At 50.6% G+C, this 24,044-nt stretch overlaps 1 protein-coding gene and 1 long non-coding RNA gene across 2 annotated transcripts in view; one reads left to right on the forward strand and one right to left on the reverse strand.

Annotated features, from left to right (window-relative positions):
- Dcps (decapping enzyme, scavenger) overlaps positions 1-21,230 on the forward strand; it is a 40,510-nt gene extending 19,280 nt beyond the window's left edge. Inside the window, exons 3-6 of the mRNA XM_005378510.2 lie at positions 7,975-8,120; positions 14,404-14,517; positions 18,859-18,969; positions 20,827-21,230. Coding sequence (XP_005378567.1) covers positions 7,975-8,120; positions 14,404-14,517; positions 18,859-18,969; positions 20,827-21,093 — 638 coding nt within the window. The 3' untranslated portion in view covers positions 21,094-21,230. The remainder of the gene's footprint in view (positions 1-7,974; positions 8,121-14,403; positions 14,518-18,858; positions 18,970-20,826) is intronic.
- On the reverse strand, positions 4,880-7,968 carry LOC106147878. The gene is made up of 2 exons (XR_001232887.1): positions 7,881-7,968; positions 4,880-7,440 (listed from the first exon to the last, which is right to left on the reverse strand). It is a non-coding gene; the product is annotated as an uncharacterized LOC106147878 (long non-coding RNA).
- Positions 21,231-24,044: the final 2,814 nt, after the last annotated feature.

Raw genomic sequence — 24,044 nt, forward strand, 5'->3', positions numbered from 1 at the left:
TTGCCCAGGATTGCTTTTGCTCTTCTGGGTCTCTTCTGGTTCCAGATGAATTTAAGGCATGTTTTCTTGAGATCTGTGAGATATTGTAATGGTAGTTTAATTAAAGCCTCTTCTAACAAAGAGAATAAAGGAATATCTGTGGGGAAAACAAAACCTAAAGTTTAAGAGGAAGCAAGAGGTGAGCTGGGCATGGTAATGCATGCCTATAATCCCAGTACTCAGGAGGCTGAGGCAGGAGGATCACTGGGAGTTTCATGCTACCTTGGGCTTCATAGTGACTTCAAGGCCAGCCTGAACTACCTATCGAGACCCTGTCACAAAAAAAAAAAAAAAAAAGAATTTAAAATAAATAAATAGAGGAGTAGAAGATGAAGTTGAAGAAAATGTTCTTAACTGTAGAACGAAAAGACCAAGAGATAAAAAGTAGAAAAGAAACTGAATGATGAATCTCAGAAGTCTAAGTAAGTGTTCCAGAAAGTAATTCAAGACAGTTTCCTAGGACTAAAGAAAACAGTTTCTGAAATTGAAATCTGCCCTTATGCACGCACGCACACGCATGTATGCACTCGCCAGAGAAGAGGCCAGCAGTCACTCAGCATAGTGGATGAAAATCACCTGAGACTCATCGGAGACAGAGGCAAAAGTCACAGGCAAAGGACTGGAAGTCAGAGTGGTCTCTTAACTCTTCAAGGGCAGCATTAAGGTTTTGAGGGTTGTGCTACTTTTCTTGTCACTGAGACAAAGTACCTGATACTTGAAGTTAAGGGAGAAGAGTTTATTTAGCTTAGTTTGTAGCTTTCAGTCCATAGTCAGCAGGTTCCAAGGCAGGGTGGCAGATGGCAGAGGAACAAGAGTTCATGGTGGTGGAAGACAGCAAAAACAACAAGAGAGCAGAGAGAGGACAAGCCTCTTTCTGTCCCTTCTGTGGAGGCAGGCTACCTGCCCTAGAGTGGGTGTAGCACTCACACCCTTAATCCCAGCATTGTACTACAAATCAGTCACACACTAAATTCAGCTACCTCTGAAAAAGCCCCATCTAAAAGTGCATGAGGCTTTGGGGGGACATCTAGACACAAACCATAACGATGGTCACTACTTTTCACCTTAGACTCTGTGTGTTTGTATGTGTGCATGTGTGTTTCCCAGTATAAAGGATGGGCCTTTGGACTGAACTACCCTCCTGCCCTTCCTCCCCATCCCCTTTTTTTTTTGATTTTTTGGGGGTTTTTTTGTTTGTTTGTTTGTTTGTTTTGTTTTGTTTTGTTTTATTTTTGTTTTTGTTTTTGGTTGGTTTGTTTTTTAAGACAGAGCCTTGCTATATACTCCAGGCTGGCCTTGAGGTCACTGTCTAGCCTAGACTGGGCTTGAACTCATGACGATTCTCCTGCCTTGGCTTCTCCAGTGCTGGGATTACAGGTATGCGCCACCATGACCAGCACGCTTTTTGAAGTATATTGTACATCATCATTAGTCCATGTACATGGAACAGTAGTGCATGAGAATTTATTTATCCTTTCTAACTTGACCAGCCTCCTCTGCCCACACACACACATTGCTGTTCCCAGCCTCTAGGAACCACCATTATATTCATCTTCTGTTTTGTTTTGTGTGTTTAAGACAGTGTTTCTCTATGTAGTTCAGGCTGGCCTTGAACTCACTGTGATCTTCCCACCTCAGCCTGCCAGGTGCTGGGATTACAGGTGTGCACCACCTCACCTGGCTCTCATCTTTTTTTATATTCCACCTGAGTGAGATCAGGTGGTATTTGTCTTTCTGTCCTTGGCTTATTTTGTGTAATGTAATGTCCTTTGGTTCCATTTGTAATGTTGAAAATACAGGATCTCACTCTTTTCGTGGCTGAATAATATTCCACTGTGTAGAAATGTACCACGTTTTCTCTATCCATGCATTGGTTGGTAGATGCTTTGCTCTGGCAAAAGTTTGAATTCTAATCATTGATCTACTTGGTGAATTATTTCAGAGACTTGAAATTATTTACATGGATTTTTTTTTGACATGATTTTTCTGATAAAAATTTCAAGAATTAAATTTCAATAATAATGCCAGACTGCAAGTTTGAAAATCACTGTTTTAGCAAAATAAGGAAATGATCCTGAAAAAGGAAGATGATCATCTTTCTAGAGAACATCATACCCAGTTCCAGAGAAAGGAGGAGTGGAATCCCAGCATGGTCATGCACAGAACGGAGGCTCCAGGATTGTTCACAGGCCTGATGAGTCTTTTCTGTTGTTATTTTTTTCTTATGATTTTTTTAAGTTTTTATTTTGTAGGTACATTTTAGATCTACATAATGATCATATTCATCATAGGGAGTTTGTACCTGTACATGATAAATCTTGTTTCTTTTTTTCCTCATTTCCCTCCCCTGCCTTCAACCCCCTTTCCCCTCTTTATCTACAAAACTTAGAGGTTTTTCTGTTTGTTTATTTTCTATTTTATTTTTTTCTCTTAACAGGTTGGGAGATTATAAAAAGAGGAAAACAGGTTTGGGGATGAGTCAGTGACAAGTATCGGAAATTAATTAAGTAAAAAAGTAATTACTAATTCTCTGCGCCAAATATTGGACCGAGAAGGGAAAATAATGACAGTGTACTGCTCTTCAGCAGTGAACGGCATTCACCACATCGCAGTGTCTGCCGCGAGCCGGATTCGGAGTGAGCATGCGCATAGGAAGAGCCTGTGTGTGGGATGTTAGCCATGTTAGCCAGTGTGTGCGTGAGCCTTTGATAGAGGACTGATAAGACTTTCATCTTCTCTGGTGGGTGACCAGGAAGTAATAGTAAAACTGAAAAGTCCAGGGGAACAAGATATAAAAATAGAGCGGAGAACTATGATGACCCCAGCACGGCAGAAAGAAATGGCCTGGCCTGGAAGAGTTGAAAGCAGAGCCTTTGAGGAGCTGGAGATTGGGAGCAAAGATGAGCGGAAAACTTTTTGAATAAAGCAAACTTCATCTGACTCCCTAACCTCTGCAAATACAGCTTGAGATAAAAATACGAACAAAAATGAACAAAAATGCAGAAAGCGTAGCAGTAGGAGGGCTTTGTAAGGCGTGTCAGGGAATTTCTCCTAACGCAGTGTGAACATTTTCAAGGGGTGATTTTGAAGAGTTCGAGTGCCCTGAGCTGTTTTTAAAGGCTGCTCGCGGGAGAGTGCGGCTGGGGAGCTCCTTGTTGCTTCTCAAGCCACACGGGAAGGTTTTGGGCAGAGTTGCCGCCCAGTGTGGCCCACACGGAGCAGATGGCTCCCTCCTGTCAATCTGTAAACAGCCCTCTGCAGAGAGAACCCAGCCAGGTCGGTTCCACCCGTGTGCCGACCTCATCTGCTGACCTGCGTGGGCTGAGACGGGTGACTCTGATGCCCGTGGGTATTTAACAGCCACTGCAGGCCCCATGCCCCAGTTTCTTCCCATGTATAGTGGATCCATGTATAGTGGATCTAGTCACTTGGATTGTGAGAATAAATTAGTTTACGTATTGGCTTACAGCAGTGCCTGGTGGTAAGTCTGTCAGCAACTTGCACTAAAGTCCCAAAGGGTATCAACTTTGTTTTACCTTTTATTTTGGAAAAAAAATTTTTTTAATTTTGGTTTGTTTGTCTGTTTTTGGAGACAGGGTCTCAGTATGTAGGTTAGGCTGCCCTTGAACTCACTGTGTAGCCCAGGCTGACTTCAGACTTGCAGCAATACTCCTGCCTTAGCCTCCTGAGTATTGGGATTACAGGCAAGTGCCACCACATTTGGCTGAAAAAAAAATTTTAATGCTATAGAAAAGTCATGAGAGTAGTATAAAGAATTTCCCTATAAAATCCTTTCAGAGCCAGTTGTGGTGGTGCACGCCTGTAATCCTAGCACTCGGGAGACTGAGGCAGGAGGATTGTTGCAAACTGAAAACCAGCCTGGGCTACAAAGTGAGCTACATGGCGAGACCCTGTCTCAAAAAGACAAAGAAAAAAAAAATCCATTTATCAGCCGGGGGTATCAACCATAGCTCAGCAGCATGGTGCCTGCCTGGCAAGCTCGAGGTCCTGAGTTCGATTCCCAGTACCCACTCCCAAATAAAAATCCTTTTATCTATTGTTAACATTGTGCCACATTTGCTTTTTTGTCTTCACTTACAGATATTATTATGGATATAAAAAGAGGCAAACATGGTTTCAGGAAATTGTCAGTCTCAGAAATGTTAACATTTACAGAACAGTAGCATATAGTGTAGAGAGTCCATTATTAAATTTCACCAGTTGTTTCAACACTGTCTTTAAAGCAGGACACCTCTTTCCCAACCAGGATCTAGCCTAATCCTTTTAGTCACATCTACTGAGTCTCTTGTAGTTTGGCACAATCTTTTGCCTTTTCTTTGTCTTTCCTTAACTTTGTTGTTTTTGAGATAGGGTTTCATTGTCTTGCCAGGCCAGCCTTAAACTCATGGGCTCAAGTATTTCTGTGCCTTAACCTCACAAGTAAGGGACGGCTGGCATTTGTCCCCACAGGCGACTGACTTGGACATTTTTGGAGTTACAAAGCCACGTTTTACAGAATGCCCCGAATTTTGGTTTTCTGATATTTCTTTTGATTAGATTCAAGCTGTGTATTCGGGGAGATGGTAACTCCCTTCGTCCAGGGAGATGATGTTCTCCCTGTGTAATTAATAAGTAGTCAGTGGGGAGAGTTTTGGACACTGTGTGTGTAGAACCCATTCCCCAGCATATTTTTAATCGATGGCTTGTGTAATTATCAAGCACTGACTCTTGACCAAACTCCTCCCGAAGCTGAGCTGCAGGTCAGAACCCTGAACTAGTTGAACACCAGTTTGTTCTGAGGCTGCCGCTGAGAAACAGCATTGGGCAATACATTGATTTCTATCAAAGAAGTTTTATTCCATTTGGAGCGTAGAGGCTCTTCCTGGGTTTAAAGTCCACAAAAAGGCCAGATTCGTTTATTCGTTTGTCCAGTGGGTATTTGTCGAATGTTTACCAAATGACAGGTGCCAGGGGTAGGTGATAAAAAGAAACAAACCAACCAAATCCCCTCTTCCTGGAAGTTAACCTTTCCTGGGGGAGCCAGACAGTGAGCCTGGGCTGCATTGCCAGGTAGCACTGGGGACGGCACAGCAGGGTGGTGACAGGGACAGAGGGCTGCTTTAGCAGGGCTGTCTGAGCCTTGGAGTTGCCCTGAGCCCGAGTATGGCGGGAGAGTGACAAGCATTTTTCCTAGCAGAGGGTTTGCCTGGCAGCCCAAGCAGGGCGCAGCGTGGGGAGTGTGCCTGATGCCTGGTGTAGGACGGTGGGGATTGGTGTGGCTGAAACAGAGGCATCAGGCAGCAGAGAGGAGAGAGGTGGATGAAGTCTCCGGGCCCTGTAGACTGTGGAGGGGAGCCCCAAGCCCTGATGACAGCATGCAGGGCTTCCCATGGGGTCTGAGGGAAGCTGGGCTGCTGAGGAGTGAGGGGCTCTGGGCAGTGCCATCTGAGGGAACCCACCAGCTGGGCACCAGCAGAGCATCTTAGGAAAGGAAGCCAGCAGGAGGTGAGCTGCTGAGAAATCACAGTCTCTGGCTTGTCTCACTGCCTTGGATGAGGGCAAGAGGGCGGGTTTGGTGAGATGCCTTTTTTCCCACAGCATGGGTGGCTGGGCAGGTCCTTCACAAGCCTGAGCAGACCAGGGCTTGCTCGCAGGCTGCTGGGTCAGCCAGGGAGCCCCAGGCTGTGAGCCCAGGGTGCTGGTTCTTCAGCATCAACTCCACCTTTGTTCCTAGCTACCTCTGCCCTGTTCCAGGGAGTTCCACTGCCTGGCTTGTGTCTCCCCCACCCAACAGAGGCAGGCAAAGGCACAACAAAAACAATGAGTGTTTATGGAGCACTTTTCTGTGTGTGAGGCACTTTTTAAATAAATGGTTTCCGCCCACTAACTCATTCAGTTCTCATACCAGCCCTGTAAGACAGATACTGTTACTGTTACCCCGGGGTTACACAGATGAGGGGAATGAAGCAACAGGGAGGGCTGGCCGCTTGCCTGTGGTTACACAGCTAGTGAGTGCAGAGCAAGGTTTGGTACCCAGGCTGATTAGCTTCAAAGCTCCCGTTCTCATCCACCAGGTTAAGCTGCGGATACCTTGGGATTTTCCTCCGGTCTGTGGCAAGGCAGGTACCATTCAGTCCATGTTAGGCAGTCTCCTGCCTCTTGAAATTCAGTGTGCTTGACTTCTAACCAGGGGACCTTGGAGCAGTAGAGAACAGTGAAGAATAAGAAGTGAGAAACAGGGCTGGGGATTTAGCTCAGCGGCAAAAGCGCCTGCCTGGCATGCGCAAGGTCGTGAGTTTGGTTCCCGGTACTGGAGAAAAACCACCCCCCCCCCCAAAAAAAAAGAAGTGAGAAACAGTTTTTTGTGGCTGCCCAGAGTATGACAAGGCCCTGGGATTCCCAGGAAGAGGGGTGACATTTATTTGGTGTCCCTTGTGATCCAGGTAGCGTGTTTTATTTAACACTAACAAAGCTGTGTGAGGCAGCTTCGGTGTCCTCCCTTTAACAAGTGAGGACACTGACACTAAAAGGTCACACACCCAGGGCCACTTGGCGGTGAGGGTGTCACATGGCTGTTCCATCCACAGCCTCACAACAGCTCCAAGGCTGCTGCTTGGCCTCAGAGCCGATGGGCCAGGACATTGGACGCTCGCCAGAAATCATGGGCTGGGAATGTCACCTTTGTCCAACCCTGCTGGGCTTTGGAAGAAGAGTGGGCCGTTAAGCAGCCCTCTGTGTCAAAGGACTTCAGAGTAGCTTGGCCTTGGTTCTAGTCTCGCCTTTGCCCTGGCTCCACGTGGTCCTGGATGAGGGTTACATCCCAGCCACTCTTCTTGCTCACCAAGGGAGGTAGATTAAAGTCATGTGCGCCCTCAGACCAGTTGTGAAAGTGTAGGCTGGTAGCTCTTAGCTGGGTCTAGAGAGTGGCAGTGAGTAGAATTCCTTGGAACAGCAGGTCTGAACCCAGAAAAAGAATTCAGAAGGGGGTACGTGAGTCTTTTGGCAAACATGTCAACTGATTTTGAAACAGCTTTTTGCCATTTTCCTGCCCTGTCCTGTGTTGAAGCTCTTTCTCTATATATATGTTAGAGTAATGACAGTGGTCGTACTAGATGTTATTAAAAATAGGGGAAAGAACTTAACCACAAGCAGATGGTGTTGAACCAGAGAACTAGCCTAGAATCGGTTCAGGAAAACTACAGGTTTCCTTCTGATTAAAATGTCTTTTCTCTACTGGGGCAGTTGTGTTCCCCAGGGGACGTTTGGTAATGTCTAGAGACTTTTCAGCTGTCACAACTGCAGAGAGGTGTTACTCACAGCCAAGTGAAGCCTAGGAACAGTGCTAAAGTAGTCCCACTGCAGTGCGCAGGATGTCCCCAGAGCACAGTCATCTGGCAAGACCTGGAGCCAAGGTTGAGAAACCTGGGTTATTCAGCCAGCACTCAGGTAGTGTTACTGTGTGCCAGGCATTGTTCTAAGTGCTGCACAGGTAATTAACGCCCTTTATCTTCCTAATATTATGACATCAGAGCTGTTACTATCCTCATTTGGCAGACGAGTGAGTCGGGGCACACAGAGGTTAAATAACTGGACCAAATTCCCAACTGGGGCCAAGGTCCCACTTGGGATGAGTAATGAACAGGCAGAGTCAGGACTTGAACTCAGACTGTCTGGCTCCAGAGCGTACACTGTGGCCTACTGCACTGCTCCTCCTTAAGGGAGGCTCCCAGGCTTTGAGGCCAGAGCCAGCTAGCTAGAAATTTGCATGTGAGAAGAGTTAGAGACCTTTGGTCCTTACCTAGAAGAGGGTGGGGGGAGGGGGCTGAGGACCAAGGACCCACCTGTGTAAACCTTGTGTTCTCAGGTTTGGAATGTGGGTGAGCCGACTTTGGTGGGTTCTTCTTTCCAGTTACAGGCTGTGCTGTGTTGTTGCAGAGGTAAAGACAACGGTGGTGTACCCCGCCACGGAGAAACACCTGCAGAAGTACCTGCACCAGGACCTCCGCCTGATCCGAGAGACAGGAGAGGACTACAGGAATGTTACCTTACCCCACCTGGAGTCCCAGAGCCTCAGCATCCAGGTGACTGGCGCGAGTCTCATCTGTGGGATGTCATTCCTGGCTGGTTTCTCTTCCTACAGAGCGTCTTTTGGGGTCTTCCCAGCAGCCAGGCACTTTGAGGATAGCAGAGAACTCAGTAAGCCACGTCCATGCCCCATGGAGCTGACACCGTATGTGGACAGTCCTTGTGACATGTGAGAGTATGAGTGCAATGAAGAAAAGTGGACAGTGTCTGCAGGGCAGAGTCCCAGGAAGGGCTGGTTGAGATTTTATATGAGACGGTCAGGGCAGGCTTCTTGGAGAAAGGAATTGACCCTGATCTTGGGCTCTTCATGAAGTTTTTTGGGGCCCACTGAAGCTCTTAGGGGATCTCCGAGAGGTCCAATCTTCGGAAAGAGTTTCAGTCTGCTCTGAGACTGTATCACTGGCCTTGGAAAAATAAGATTTCCAGGTATGGTTGTATTCCTGTAATAGCCCTAACGGTCTTGGAATGACTGTGCCATTGCCAAAGGCCAGTGAACAGATAAAAGACCAGTGCTGTGTTAGGTTCACCTTGGTCCAGCCTCTTTTTTTAATTTTTTTTTTTTTTTTTTTTTGAGACAGTCTCACTATGTATTGCAAGCTGGCCTCGAACTCATGGTGATCCTCCTGCCTCAGCCTCCTGAGTGCTGGGATTACAGACATATACCGCACCCAGCCGGTCTAGTCTCTTATCCCTGGACTTGCCTGCAGCAAAACAGCTTGCAGGAGCTGAGTCTCATAGTAGGAAACTCCAGTGCCACAGGCTGTGCGGTGCATTCATCCATAGCTGTAGCACCCCTTGTTTGGCGGGCAGGGTGGTGGAGAGTCACGGCTGAGGTGGATGCAGGGCTGTTCAGCCGAGATCCTGATGCCTCCTTGGGCCTAGGCCCAGTGCCAGCTTGAGCCTGTGCCTGGAATTGGCCCCATGTGTACACTTACAGTTAAGTATGACGGATGCATATTGATGAGTCACTTCCTTGCCCACTCTCTGGCTCTCCCTGGCTCCTCTCATTACCGCTGCTTGCTCCCGTTCCCTTTGGGCGCTTCTCCCTCCTCTCCCCGAGATCAGGTTCCTGCAGAGGGGAGTGCTCTGGTGATGGAAAACCCACACCGCCTGTCCTTTCTGACCCAGGAGAAGCGAGGGTGCTGCTGTGAGGGCGCTGCAGGGCCAGCTGTGCCAGGGAGGAGGAGGGGAGGGAGGCTCGCAGGCCCATGGGAAGGCCGTTCTGGGCCTGTGTGCTGACAGCCTGTTCCCAAGGGTAGGACTCAGCCTGCTTGTTCACCTCTGCCTCCCTGTGCAGCATTTGCTTAAGGTTTCTCAGGCCGCAGCCGCCTTGATCTCTTTTTTCCCTCCTTTTTTTAAGCCCCAGTACCTGTTCTGTCTTCTGAGTGGAAAGGAAGTTTGTCTCCGTATTCTTCAACAGCTCTGTTCATGGTCCTAAACAGATTTGCCAGGGACTTACATTCTGTGGTCCTGGTTGCACATGTGTGGGATTTACGAGAGGAGGCACTAACATATTGGAGATGGTCTCACTGTGTGCCCCAGGCTGGCTTTGAACTTGCCTCGATTCTCCTGCCTCAGCCTCCTGAGTGCTGAGGTTATAGACATACGACGTCATGCCCGGCATATACTGTGTCCATGTTACTGTGCACCATTACACAGTTGCATTTGGAAATAATATCACAAAAACTCCACTGCTGCTTCAGCTCCTGGTTAACATGAGCAGCATTCATATGTTCCTTCTTGGATATTTGTAGCAAGTATATAAGCACATAGTTTAGCAAATCACTGTATTTACACTGGACATCTGCTGTGTTTCTGGGCATGCTACACCTAAGTAGTGAAACCTTGCTGATGTCCTCCCAGTGGAGCAAGTCCAGAGGCGTAGGGAGCAGGAACCATTACATGCTTTCAGGGAGCTGCGTGGAGTTCGGTGTGACGAGGGCACAGGATGAGGATGCAGGAAGACCGGAGGAGACAGCCCTGTGAGGGCAGGCAGGGGCCAGGATGCTGTGCACGAGGTCAGGAGCTCCCAAGCCCTGCTAATCATCAGGGTGGCCTGGAGGAGAATTCAAAATAAAAACAGGAAGTTCCTTCCCCTGTCTTTCCAGTCTGGCCCTTCATAGTGGAGCACTATGTACATTTAGGTTTTGAACAATCAACAGACCTGAGAGTGATTACCATAGGCGGTGATGTTCCCCTAGGTGATTGTAAGCACTTGGGTAATGTGGGATTTGTAGAATCACCTGGGGTGGGAGGGCTGCAAACCAGCATGGATCTGAACCGAGGTGGCAACAGCTGGGAAGGATTCAGTAGCAGCAAGGGTGTGAGCTGTAATGGGCTGGAAGGCCTTCGAAACTGGCTGATCCAGAGAAGGAGGGAAGAATGCAGGGTGACACTGGGCCAGATTGACCGGGATGGGGGCATGGACAGTGGAGTGGGTTTGTGGGAAGGCCGCAAATCCAGCTTGGGGTTTATTGAGCACACCAGGTGCCAGGGCCTGTTCTAGGCATTTTACTTGCATCACCTCATTTAATCTTCACAGCAGCTCTCTTGGAGATTGAGACTCGTAGCCCTCCCAGGGCCCAGTATCTACATTGTTAGCCTGTGATGCTCTCTGGCTCCTCAGATTTGAGGTACTTGTAACTTCTGATAAAAAATGCAGTGGAATTGGGTGCAGTGGCAGACACCTGTAATCCCAGCTGCTCTGGAGGCTGAGGCAGGAGGATCACAACTTTGAGGCTAGACTGGGCAACTTAATGAGACATCATCCCAAGATAAAATTAATAAAAGAGCTTGGGGCTGGGGGTGTGGCTCATGTCCATAATCCTAGCACTCGGGAGGCTGAGCCTGAAGCCAGCGTAGGCCTGAACTACGTAATGAGACCCAATCTCATAAAGAAAAGAAAAAGAGCTTGGGGCATAGCTCAGTGGTAGAGTGCTTGCCTGGTATGCTCAGGACCCTGGGTTCAGTCTCCCACCCCCAGGTGCAGTTGGATGTCTTCAGAGATGTGTTTCTAAAAGTCTGTATTTGTGAGCTGTCACACCAGGCTTTAGCGGGAGCCCAGTGTTTGGATTCTCATTCTGCAAGAGCAGTGTGGCATTTTCTCTGACTTCAGAGTCCTAGGTTCCTTGACTGGAAAATATGATAGATGATACTGAGAGGCACCATTTATCATGTGCCTGCAGTTGTTTCCGGCGCAGAACAGGCTCCAAAACGGAACTGCCATGCATGCCTCTGTGTGTGTGTGTGTGTGTGTGTGTGTGTGTGTGTTTTGTTTGGCTTTAGTTTTTTTTTTTAATGTGTGTACTGGGAATTGAACTCAGGACCTCGTGCTTGCCAGGCAGGCACTACACTGCTGAGCTATATCCCCGACCCAAAACTGCAATTATGCAAACCCAGGTAGACCAGAGGAACAGATAGGGCACTGAGCGAAGACCCCTGGGAGGTGTGGACAGCTGAGGCCTGGCTGGAGGAGAGGGGCAGGGCGGGCGAGCAGAGTAGGGGTGGGCGGAGGATGGAGAAGGGTTGAGACTACCAAGGGGGGTCCAGGAGGAAAGAGGGCTTTGAGGGCACTGTCAGTGCCTCGTCCTACTACAGCCTGCAGCCAGATGTGTCCTAAAAACTGTCACATGGCCCCATCATCAGGAGAGCTGCTGGAGTCCCCAGAGCTGGCTTTCAGGTAGTGACACTCCTGTTACCTAGGTCGGTGTGGTTTGTGTGGATTCGTTCCCTTCTTCCCCTCCTTTTCTGAGCTTCTAACCATGAGCCTTCCTGTAGGTGCAGGTTCCTGCCAGTCACCCAGGGCCCATGCTAGGGGCCCAGAGCACAGGCTCAGGAGCACAGGCTCAAGGTTGGGATTATGTGAACCTGTGTGCCTTTCTTTGCACCTGCGTTTTCCTTACCAGCAAAATGGGGAAATAGCCTGGTGGGTGATCCCAGTACTCTGGAGGCTGAGGCAGAAGGATGGCTGCATGTTTGAGGCCAGCCTGGCCACGTAGTGAGTTTTAAGGCTGGCCTGAATTATAATAGCAAGACCCTGTCTCAAAAAATTAAAATTTAAAAAAACTGGGGAGTAGGTTTGTTGCTGTCCTCACCCCTGTGTGGCCATCGCTTGGCCACTGTCTCAGTTACTCTCCCACCACTGGGCACTATAACGGCTGCCTGAAACTGAAAAGGAGGAGAGATTTGTTTTTGCTCCGGGTTTCAGCAGAAGCAGCCTGGCGGAGGGGTGTGGTGGAGGAAAGGTGCTTAAGCCATGGCAGCCAGAAAGCAGAGGGAAGGGAGAAGCAGGACCTGAATTCACCCTTCCTGGCCACGCCCCAGTGACCCCCGCTTCTGACCAAGCCCCGCCTCATAGCGGGAGAATTTGGTGGAGGGCATTTTAGATCTAAACCACAATAGGCCCCATCCTCACGCTTACTTCCCCAGCCGCCACCTCGGCTCTCGCCTGCTTTCTCTTCCTGCGGTAGTTGGTCCTTCAGTATGGGGTTGAACCCACACTGAGCCACCTCCCCATCCCTTTCCTTTCTTTAATTTGTTACTCATTTGTAGCCCATGTTTGCCATACGTAATGCTCACATTTCTCACGTGGAGTTGCTACGTGTACTTGACACATCTTTACTCCTTTTATCTGTTTTATCCCTTTTCCCCTTTCTCCCCCCGCCCATCTCTTGATTTGTTTCCCATTTGAGAACGATCCAGCCCTTCTCTGTTTTTATTTTGAGACAGGGTCTCCCTACATTGCCCAGGTTGGACTTGACCTTGCTGTCCTTCTGCCTCAGCCTCAGCCTCCCAGAGTGCTGGGTTCTCAGTGTACACCGCCACGGCGGCTCAGCACCTCACCGCTCAGTGGAGTATCCAAGCACTCTTGCTGCTTGTAGCGTGCCTTCTCTGTACTGGGCTCTGGGCTAAGTGCTTTCATGTGTGTATCTGTTAAAGTCCTCACCATAAGCCTCAAATGTAGATCTTAATTTCTAATTAGCCCCATTTTGTGAAGCAGGATTTAGTTGCTTGCCCGGGGTGGCAGCAAGTCTGTGGAGGAAGTGGGAGAAGAAACTAAATGTCATGGGGCTCCAGAGCCCGGTCTCCCTGTTGACGGCCTGCTGCTTTTCAGTGGGAGTTGGCGCCAGTCTGGGGAAGGGGTGGCGGGGAGCCTGCTGGGGGAATGCCCGGACTGTCCCCACTGAGGAGTCGCACACCCTCCTTCCCCTCTGTTCGTGGGAGACTTTAGGTCAGCCTCCAACTGCTTTGTTTTTTGCTGCTGCCCCGCTTTCCCAGAGAGGTCTTGGGTGGGAGAGGAAATGTCCTTGGAAGAGTCACAGTTCACGGGTTCTGTGTGACTCAGGCCGTGGACACCAGCTGTCCTCCAGACCCCTCCCAGGAACACTCACCCTGGGAAGGCATCTCTTCCGTGGAGAGTGGCTGCATTGTGCCTGGCTTATGGGTCTGTTCACGGGTCTGGAGACCCACTGAGAGTAATTGCAGGGCATGGAGAGGCCCAGATATCCCCAGGCAAATGTCTTCTGCTCCCTCCCCACCAGGCTCAGGCTAGGAAGTGGACACACCCTGGGCCAACACCCTGCCCCTGCCTCAGGACTCTGCGTGTACACTAGCGGGTCTTAGAGCAGGAAGAAGACCATGGTGGTCTGGTTCTGTTGGTTTCTGGTCTCCCTGTCGTGGGCTCCCCTCCTCCATCAGTGTGTTTGGAGGTCCTTCTGACTAGGAGGAGGAGGCAGCAGTGTGGCCCCAGCCGGCCTTCTGTCTGGGTTTCCAGCAGGCGTCTTTTTTAGACATAGGGTTTTCACACTGCAGTGGGACTCATAGAGCAAGGGGAGAGCCAAGGGTGCCCAGGATTAGACTCTGCAGGCCCTACCTCTGTGCAGAGAGGCTTCTCAGAAAGACCTCTCTGACTCTCTGTAGAGCAACACCCTTGTGATCCACATGGGATGGGAAAGTGTCCTCCGAGGATTGTCTTCCCAAGTCCAGTGGGTGGTGCAGGATCACTGCTGTGTGGAGTCAGGGCAGATAACCTGTGCATACACAGCTCACCGGGAAGAGCTTACAGGGCCAACCTAGGCTGAGCTGCAGAGAACCCTGGGACGACTGAGATGGCTAACAGCCGCTTGTGGTGGGAGAAGGAGAATTTCTCCTAGACCCATGAGCAGATACTTGGGGAAAGCCTGCCTGACTGGATCCGAGAGCTACACAGTCTTGTACGCCAGGTAGAAAGAATAGTGAGCTTACCTGGCCCACTTTGTGAACCATCTCTCTCCTTTCCAGTGGGTGTATAACATTCTTGACAAGAAGGCTGAAGCTGACCGGATTGTTTATGAGAACCCAGATCCTTCTGATGGCTTTGTCCTCATCCCTGACCTCAAGTGGAACCAACAGCAGGTAAAGATTGCGCCCCGGAGTGCTTTGGTCTCTGCCTAACCCACTCCAGGTTGCTGGCCTTCTCTGACTGTCCTACTTTCTCACACTGGCCTCTGAACAGAGTATAATTACCCAGCAGCACGGGGTGGCCTAGCTCTCCATGGTGACAGACTGTATACCTGTCATACACAAATGCTTTGACTTTCATGGGTCAGCAGAAAGCCCTTTCTTGTTCTGGGTAACTCCCCCGCCCAGGGGCTTCATGGGCCATTCCATAACCAGCCTGGTGACTTGGGCTGCCAGCTTTGCTTCCAGCAGCACTGGGAGCCCCAAGAGAGAGTGTTTGCATTCTCTCCATCCCCCTTGACACCACGAGACCTGGCAGGCCTGTTTCTAAAGTGCTGGCGGGCAGGAGCCATGGCGACCAGCCAGAGGAGTCCCTACCCAGCCTGAGCTGCGGACTAGGTTTCCAATAGTCCAGACCTCCACTCTAGCCTCTCAGCTCCCTGTTTCCTGGCCTCCAAGTGCCTGTCCCCATCCCCTGCAGCTTGTCCCTGCCTGGGCCACCTTCTGAGACGGAATGGGTCTGGCTCTAGAGGTGATGGACCTGGAAGGGGTCCTAGAGTTGTAAGTGGAATCTTGACCTCTTAGTAGCTAAGTGTAACCCATCAGTTTCAGGCAGATCTTTGTTTTGTTTTTTTTGGTTTTTTGCAGACTGTCCAATGTAGTTGACGCTAACCTTTCAAGGACTCATTCAGGACTGTAGCCTTCTGAGTGCTGGGGTGAGATGAGCCTCGGGTAGAAGGAACATCTGCTTCACCAGACTCCTGAAGACTTGAAGAGTGTGGGCCAGGGATATAGCTCAGTGGCACAGTGCCTGCCTGGCAAGTGCAAGGTCCTGAGTTCATTTCTCAGTACAGAAAAAAAAGAGACTGAAGAGTTTGTAACTGCAGAGCATACAGCTCAAGGGCCAGGGAGCTAATAAAGATGGGAGTCCTACATCTCCATTCCAGAAGCACTGAATGGATTTGAACCAGTGGTCCTGCCAATGAAGGTCTTTGAGATTCAGGACTGGCAGATATCTGTCTTGCCTGCCAGTGGGGCTCCCCACTCCATATCCTCTTTAAGACAGGAAAGACAGCTGGACGTGGTGGTGCGTGCCTTACTCACAGCACTTGGGAAGCTGAAGCAAGAAGACTGAGTTCAGCTGGGCATGGTGGCGCATGCCTGTAATCCCAGCACTCACAGGGGCTGAGGCAGGGGGGTCGCAGTGAGTTCCTGGCCAGCCTGGGCTACATAGCAAGATCCTATCTCAGAAAACCAAGAAAAGAAAAGAGAGGAAAGCCTTTAGCAGCTGTGCTGAGCCCGCAATCCTCAGGGTTTGGAAAGGGCTGGCCTAAATTGTCAGACTGTGCCTTATAGGTCTTTGCTTCATTCTTGCTTGACTTTTAATGGTGCTGCATTTCAGTGTCTCAGATCGTTGACTTGTGACAGTATTGAACTTGATTTGTCCCCTTAGAAGTTGGCAGTGTAAACAGCAGGAAGCCAGGCCATATCTTGGCTTCTGTTCCTTGTTCTAGGGCCAGGGAAGGTTAGGGAGTGGGTGCTCCAGTGCTTGCTGTGAGGAGTCTTCCGGGCACCCTAAGTCTCCTCCCACATCTCTCCAAAGTTAATCTTGCTTTCTTTTCCTGTCTTCTTTTCTGTCTTTTGCTGTGCTGGTGATAGAACCCAAGTCTTCATACATGATAAGTTTATGCTGTACCACTGAACTAAAACCCCAGCCTCTGGAAATAAATAAACAGATAATAATTTTTTCTTTGTTTTTTGAGACAGGGGCTCACTATGTAGCTCAGGCTGGCCTTGAACTCACTATGTAGCCTAGGCTGGCCTCAAACTCATAGCATTGCTTTTGCCTCCTGAGTGCTGGGGTTATAGGCATGTGCCATCATGCCAGGCCTAGAAGTATATTTTTATTCCAGACTGATGGCCTTCTGTTTATCCGTTCGTTCTCCTTCCCATCCATTCAGCAAATCTGTATCAAGTACCTGATGTTGCTAGAGATCATGTCTCCCCAGAGCTTATGACATCCCTTCCTCAGTTCTCTGAAGAGATCACCCACATGTTCATTTCTGCTACTTGGGTTTGTTAATATGTGCCCATGGTAAAAATGCATACACAGTGGATGTGTAGGGAAAGTAAGTTCCCTCCTAGCCCCATTTCTCCACTTCCTTTCACCAGAAGCAATGCTATTTCTTTGTCTCTCCTTCCAGGAGTAATCTTTGCATTTGATGTATATAAACACATATGCACATGTACATGTAGACATACTACGTCTCAGTTCATACAGTTTAAGTTCTTTAGTTTAACGTTCTCGGACAGGGCACCCTTCCTTTGAGTTACTCCAGAGGTCAAGAAGTGGTTTTCCAGTGCTCCAGCTGTTCTGCCTTACCCTTTGGTATCAGACTCTTACACTGATTTTCCTGCCCTGCTGTGTAAGAGACTGATGGTGCCCATTTCCCAGGGTGCTCAGTGGGCTACCTTCTGGGCTGCCGGTCTCAGGCCCGCGTCTGTTCCTTATCCAGCTTTTCTCAGATCATTCCTGTGGCTGGAAGGAGTTTTGGCTGCCCACAGAAAAACTTGGGCCACGTCTGATAGGAAAGAATGGTTTCTTTTCCCTCCCTCTCCCAGCCTGTGAGCTGACACCCAGCACCGGGCTGCAAGCCTCGTTCCGTGCCAGTGAAGCAGAGAGATGGGATTTAATGTCACGTTTGGGATTTATCTGCAGGCATCGTCTGAAACAAGTGCTGCTACTATTTGGGTATCTCGTGAGAGTGACACTAGTACATTTATAGACACTCATCAAGTACCCTTCCTTTCTGGTTTCTCCATGGACTTCTCACCAGTGAGAGTGAATTTCCCAGGCACAGGTTGGGAAAGGAATGTCCAGAAGGGACATGTGGGCAAAACTGAGGCCATGGAACCAGGTGTGATGGTGCACACCTGTAATCCCAGCATTTGGGAGGCTGAGGCAGGAGGATCGCTGCAAGTTTGAGGCCAGCCTGAGCTACAAAATGAGTTCAAGGCCAGCCTGAACTATATAGCAAGACCATGTCTCAAAAAGACAAAATCCAAAAAACAACAACAACAGAAAAACTGAAGCCGTGATGGGTGCACCTCACTCACATGCTGGGAGCTTCTGATGAGCTTGCCTACAGCAAGTCTGGCCAGTGAGTGCAGATTCCTAAAGCTCTGACAGGGAAGAATATCAGTGGCACAAAGACACCATGACACATGTGGGCATCTGGAAGACTTCACTCTCAGTTTTTAGGTTGGGCCTCTGGAGATTTGGTTGGGTGACTCATGGTCCCCAGATACCTCATAAGGCATCCAGCAAGTCAAGCTGCAGGGCCGGGCCACCCTCGCTGTCTGAGCGTAGAGCCCTGGAACCTTGGCTTGGTTGGCACAGAGTGTGATAATGAAGCAAAGCCAAGGTTGGGGTGAGCAGGGAGGCTGGGGGAGGAGTGTCCAGCAAGAGGAAGAGTTTATTTGTTCTCTGGCACAAGATCTTGTTGACTGGTTCTTTGCTCTATTGTGACCTCCAGGTTTTTAGCCAGGCAACTGTTTTCAGGAAGGCTGGCAGGAAAGGCTGCCCACCGCTGTGCTGGTGCTTGGTGTTGAACAGGCCTCAGACCTCCCTTCCCTCCTCACATCCACCTGCACAAGCTTCAGACTCCGGACAGAGGGAGCCACCCCCTGCCAGCTCTGCTTCCGCCTTCACTCTTGCTGTTCCCTCCCTGAATGTCCTCTAAACCCTGCCTCTCAAGATCGAGCCCCCAACTTTGCTTCTAGGGGGCCTGCCTGGATCCCCCCAGCTAGCTAGAGCCTGTGCTCCCTCCTGTGCATTGATCACTTTAGGTGTGGGGGTACAGCTTAGTGGTAGAGCATATGCACAAGGTCCCAGCTCTGAGCTCCATCCCATGCACGAAATAATAATAATCTGAGGCACTTTATGTGAATAGAGTGACTTATGTGTGTGAATTAAATTATCAACTCTTGCAGGAAGACACCTGGCTCTTTCTTGACCCCTCCATTGCTTGGTTGGTTCTGTAGAACATACGGATTGTCTCTCATAAAGTTCTTTAGCAGAACAGTACACAGAAGCCCTGTTTTTAGACGGTCCCAACCAGTCTCGGCCCTGGGACACCTCCAGTGTGTGGGGATCTGTCCCACACTAGGGTCTCCTGGCTTGGCTGTGGAGGTGCTGCAGGCCTTGAGGGTAGGCAGTTCCAGAGCCAGCAGCCTCTATAGTGCTGCCCCCTTGGAGCCTGGCATTATCCTCTTTTCTCCTCTGACTCCGTGCAGCTTGATGACCTGTACTTGATCGCCATCTGCCATCGCCGGGGAATCAGATCACTTCGGGACCTTACTCCAGAACACCTGCCGCTGCTCAGGAACATCCTCCGGGAAGGGCAGGTGAGTCACTTCTCAAACCACATCAAAGTCCAGAGGTTATACTCAAATTCCACTTTGTTCCTTACCCTTCCCAAAGTCTGTCCTGGGAACAGCTGTTCTCAGGATGCCAGCTTTGAACCTTGTTAAGGCTCAGTAGGTTGATGCACAAGGCCCTATGTCCCCTGGTCCTCCTAAATCCTACAGCTCCATTTTCAGCCATCTTTCCTGGCTCCCTGCCTTCCCCTATAGGTCTCATCTGAGATTCCCGCCACCCTGTAGGCAAGCGGTGGCAAACCTATGGCACATGTGCTGCAGCAGGCTGTTTGTTTTATTGAAAGCTCTGAAAGGTTCGCCATCACTGCTGCAGACGCATGTCATCAAGTTCTGGCTTCTCCTATCCCTGCAGCTCTACCCCTGAGGATCACCTACCTTGCTCTTGACAACCACCTAGTGCAGGATGAGTTTCTTGCATTGTGGACACCTGACTTGGATGTACACATGTGCCTCCTTGTCTAGATGGAGCCCGGGCCAAATTCTGTAGCACCTGGCTTTTGGGGATAACCCCTTATCTGAGACATCTGTTGAATGAAATGCAATTAGAAGGGGACCAAAAAGAGCCCTGGGAATAGGGGGAGGGAGATGGGAGAAGAGTGATTAGAATCTTGGATTGTGGTCCTGGCCTGATGCTTTTGCCCTAACAGGCCTAGGGCAGGTCAGTTCACCTGTGTGGATGTCAGTGTCTGATTGAGATCTCTTCGGAATCCACCATGTCTAGTCTGAAGCACGAAGATGCACTACACACTTGTGCTGTCAGGATAGGACTGAGGCACAAGGATGACCAATCAGAGAGCTTGGCCCCTTTCTGGCCTTTTCCCCAACACTGTCCCCTGACCTGTCTCCCCCTGGCCCCAGCCTGCTAACATTACCCTCTGGCTGCCTTTGTCTCTTTGAAACAACCTCTGTGGGGAAGTAGCCTCTAGGTACTAGCGATGGTGTCTTTCTCTTAGGGACACTGGGCCCATGCTTCTCTGCTTGGTAGCTTCACACTTGCAGGCCAGCCCTGCTAATCCCAGGATGCCCTCCATGTGCCCTGGCCCTGATCTCACCCTGCTGCGGTGATCCCAGGGTGAGCTGAACAGGCGAGTATGATTCCAAGGTGTATTCTGAGCTCACTGAAGCCCTAGTCTTCTCTGTTTGACTTTAGACTGCCTTAGGGGTCTGACTGTTAGGGAGATCAAGGTCTCCTTTTAATGCTGAGAAGCCTCTGGGGCTCCTGAAGAGCTCTTTCTGAGCAGAGTGGAGGTGGGCAAAGGAAACCGGGGCCAAAGGTAATGCCTCCTTCCTTCTAAGGAGCCCAGCGGAGGTCTGTCTGAGGCAGCTCTTCCCTCGCCCCTCCCCCGATCCTTTATCCTTTGCCAAGTTCCTAGCACACCTCCATCCCCATTGTCTCCAAGCCTCATTCCAAGAAAAAGCAAGGCTTCCTCCCACCTAACTCACGATTTACCAAGTGCTTATAAGTTGTCCAGAGGAAGGACAGTCCCCCCAGTCTCAGGAATGTGGGCCTGTCCATAGGCACTGGGAAGGACTAACTAGATTCCCACAGGAAGCCAGTGCTTGATCAAGGTTGGGATAAGGAACCCTGACAGAGGCCGTATCCCCTTCCTTTGGGGAAATGTCCCAGCTTTGATGCTTCGCACACATTTGTTGATTTCCTAGAGTGGAAGACAAGGGAGCTGAAGCAGTGGCAGAGAGCCATTGGGAAGGTTTTGTAACTGTCTTGGGCTGACCTGGGTTAGACAGAAGGTGACCCAGGTGAAGGTGTGGCACTGGCTTGCCTGCAGCATGATGGCCCTTTTCTGCCACTCCCCCTCTCACTAGGAAGCCATCCTCCAGCGCTACCAGATGCCGGGAGACCGCCTCCGAGTGTACCTGCACTACCTGCCGTCCTACTACCACCTGCATGTGCACTTCACCGCCCTGGGCTTTGAGGCCCCTGGCGCGGGCGTGGAGCGAGCCCACCTGCTGGCCGAGGTGATCGAGAACCTGGAGTGTGACCCTACGCACTACCAACGGCGCACTCTCACCTTCGCCCTCAGGGCTGCTGACCCCCTGCTCAGGCTCCTGCAGGAGGCCCAGCGGCCCTGAATGTGCACAAAGAGAAGGCACAGATGCACAGCCTTTGGGGCAGTGTGGGTTGGGTTTTTATCTCCAACGTAGTTTTTTACAAATACATTTTGTACTGGTTTATTCCTCATATGTCAATAAAGTATTGGGCTCGCGGATGAGGACTAATGGCCTGGCCTGGGGAGGGGCAGCAGGCGGGCAGAGCTAGTGGGAGATCTGGGGAAGTAAGGAAAGTCTCGGTGACGGCTGCAGGTGATGAGTGACAGCCACCCGAGAAGGACGTCAAGGGCTTTGTCCACATCCCTGTGCTGTCCGAGCCTGTTGGTTTCCTGCCTGAGTCTGTGCCACCCATTTTCACCCCTGCCGCCACATGCCTCCCCACCCCAGCTCCCCTCTGGGGAAGTCCCCGAAAAACCAAATTTGAAACCTTTCTGGAAGTGGCCTACAGAGGTCTTAGAGGCCACTTCCTCCTTCCCTCTCCAGCACCGAGAGCATACCCTGTGTGTGCGTCAACTCTGTTGATAAATTTTTTGAGGCAGATGGAGGATTGATGCCTTGAAGTGGGAGGGTTTTAATGAGAATCAGACGATGCAAGCCCCAAATGCCTGCCTTTGCCTCTATTTGGTCAGCAGGTGCTTGGCCTTGACTTCCTAATCTAGGCAGGAAGACAAAACACACTCACATGGTGCAGCCAGAAGATAAGTGCAAAACAGTGTTATCAGCAAGGGCAAAGTGAACAGTTTCTAGTTCGGTACAGAAGCTGTGAAGAGGTTTGGGTTCAGAGTGTGGTGAGCTCCATAGTCTCAAGGCCAGGAGGCACCCGGAAGCTGATAACCAGACGTGGAGCTGATTGGCACATCTGGGAGGGGTGTCCCACAAGGACTTTCACTCCAGCACAGAGGACAGTGGCATCACAGTGGTAGAGGCCAACATTTGCTGCTTCATCAGGGTAGGACTGAGGAAGATGTGCCTGGCTGAGGGAGCTCTTTCTGGGCAGATGGGATATTGGGCTCTGAAGTGACAGCAGAAGGGAAGTGTGAGGCAGCAGGGTGTCTGTCGCTCTGCATCTCCTGCCTCGGGAACCAGGAGGGCTGGATTCAGAGCCCAGCTGCCTTGCTTACAGTGGAGGCCCTCAGCTGGTGCAGCACCTGCTGTAGGCCCATACTGCCTGCTGTAGAAAGCCACAATGAGCTGGTGGCCCTGGAAAGAGCAGTGGAGTGCGTGGTCAGAAAGCCCCTGAGACCTGCTCTAGCTTTCAGCAAGTGTAGGTGAGACATGACAAGGTGACAAGTCCTCCAGTCCAGCCGTCCCTGCAGCTCTGCAGTAGTCCCAGGATTAGGTAGCTAGAGCTGCAGTGAAGGAATTGTCTCAGGAGGTGATCAAGGCAGGTGGGTCTATCTGAGATGCAGCTGGCCATGTCTACTCAGATCTCTTTCCTTTTGGCTTCCCGGACCAAAAGGAAATACATTGCAGGCAAGGCAGGCCACTGCTGGGTACTGGGGGCAGCAGGCTGACCTGAAGTTTCTCAGAGCAGTTTCCAGCTGTCAGGCTGCCCACTGGGTCTCAGTTGCTCCCCTTCCATGCACCAAGGGGGAGAAGTGATGTTTCCCCTCAGAAAGCAGATGGTCCTGAAAAGGAAGTTTCAGCGCCTCCAGGCAGTCCAGATGCACTGAGTGCATTCTTCCTGTGGAACATCCTCACCCCCTCTGCCCCATCTCATGTCCCCACCCCGCCCCAACTGTGCTGCTACCTGCTGGGCCAGGCCAGTGACTTGGGTTGACCTGAGCACTCACGCGGTCATCTCGTGGGGCTGGCCCATGGAGGATGGCCAGCAGGAACTGTTAGCTGGGAGTGATGGGACAGACCAAGTTAAGGGGATAGCAGCAAGAACAGGGGTCTGGTCTGGAGAAGCAGGAAGACCCTTCCAGGGCCCAGTTCCAGGCAGACAGGCTGTTACATGGACAACTTCCCGGCCCCTCCACTGCCTCACCAATTCTGTCTTCCTTTTGGCTCATTCTGCAAAGAGGGCACTCTGGAATAGCATCCTCTCCACTCCTCCCTGACCCCTTTTGTCTTCCTGACAGTGTGGAAGAGTCTCCTCTCTGGCCTCAGACTTAGCTTGTCCGTAGAGTTGGAAGGACAGGTCTCTATGAGGGCTCCCATCAGAGCAAGCCAGCTTCTGCCCCTGCCATTTGCAGAAGCATGGCCACCGCACACTCTCCCCAGGTTAGAACGTGGCCCCCTTTGCTTCTGCCACCTCCACACCTCATCCCACTGGGAATCCCGCCAGGCGGCACGCACAGGGCTGCCACTGCGCTGAGTACAGTGCTGTCCAGGCCCCAGCAGACCACTTCTGTGTCTTACGGGGTGACCCTGTCAGTCTCCAGCGTGACTTGTGCAGGCACACATCTCATTCCTACCCATAACTTAGTTGTTCCTGGGAAGGGCTCTGAGGGCAGGACATTGTCTTGATCACTTTTGTCCCCAACACCTGGAATGCTGTCTGGATGACCAATTAAGGGTGTAATACCTCATCTAACTTCACTGGACCTTCATCCACCATCTTTTTTTGGTTGTTTCCCCCGCCCCCGCCCCCCGGTACTGGGAATCGAACTCATGACCTCGCCCTTGCCAGGCCGGCACTGTGCCTCTGAGCTAAATCCCCAGCCCCCCTCGCACCATCTTACAGATAAACGGCTCATGATGCATCCTCCAACCTGTTAGTGGGTGAATGTCAGCTCCACGAAACAAACCTCAGTCTTTTCACCATTTATCCAGGGTGGGAGTAGAGGCTTGCCTGTGATTTGTGTTCAATAAACAGTGTGTGTGGGAGTGGAGCTGAGCTCTGAATCCAGGCCTTCAGTTTCCTGGGCTAGGGCACCCAGAGTGACAGCCACCCCTTGCTGTCACTTTAGAGCCCAACACCCTGCCTCCCCAGAGAGCTTCCTGAGCAGAGGACATTGTCCCCAGCC

Source organism: Chinchilla lanigera, unplaced genomic scaffold, assembly GCF_000276665.1.
Source record: "Chinchilla lanigera isolate Chin_1 unplaced genomic scaffold, ChiLan1.0 scaffold00011, whole genome shotgun sequence".
In the NCBI taxonomy this organism is placed as follows: Eukaryota; Metazoa; Chordata; class Mammalia; order Rodentia; family Chinchillidae; genus Chinchilla; species Chinchilla lanigera.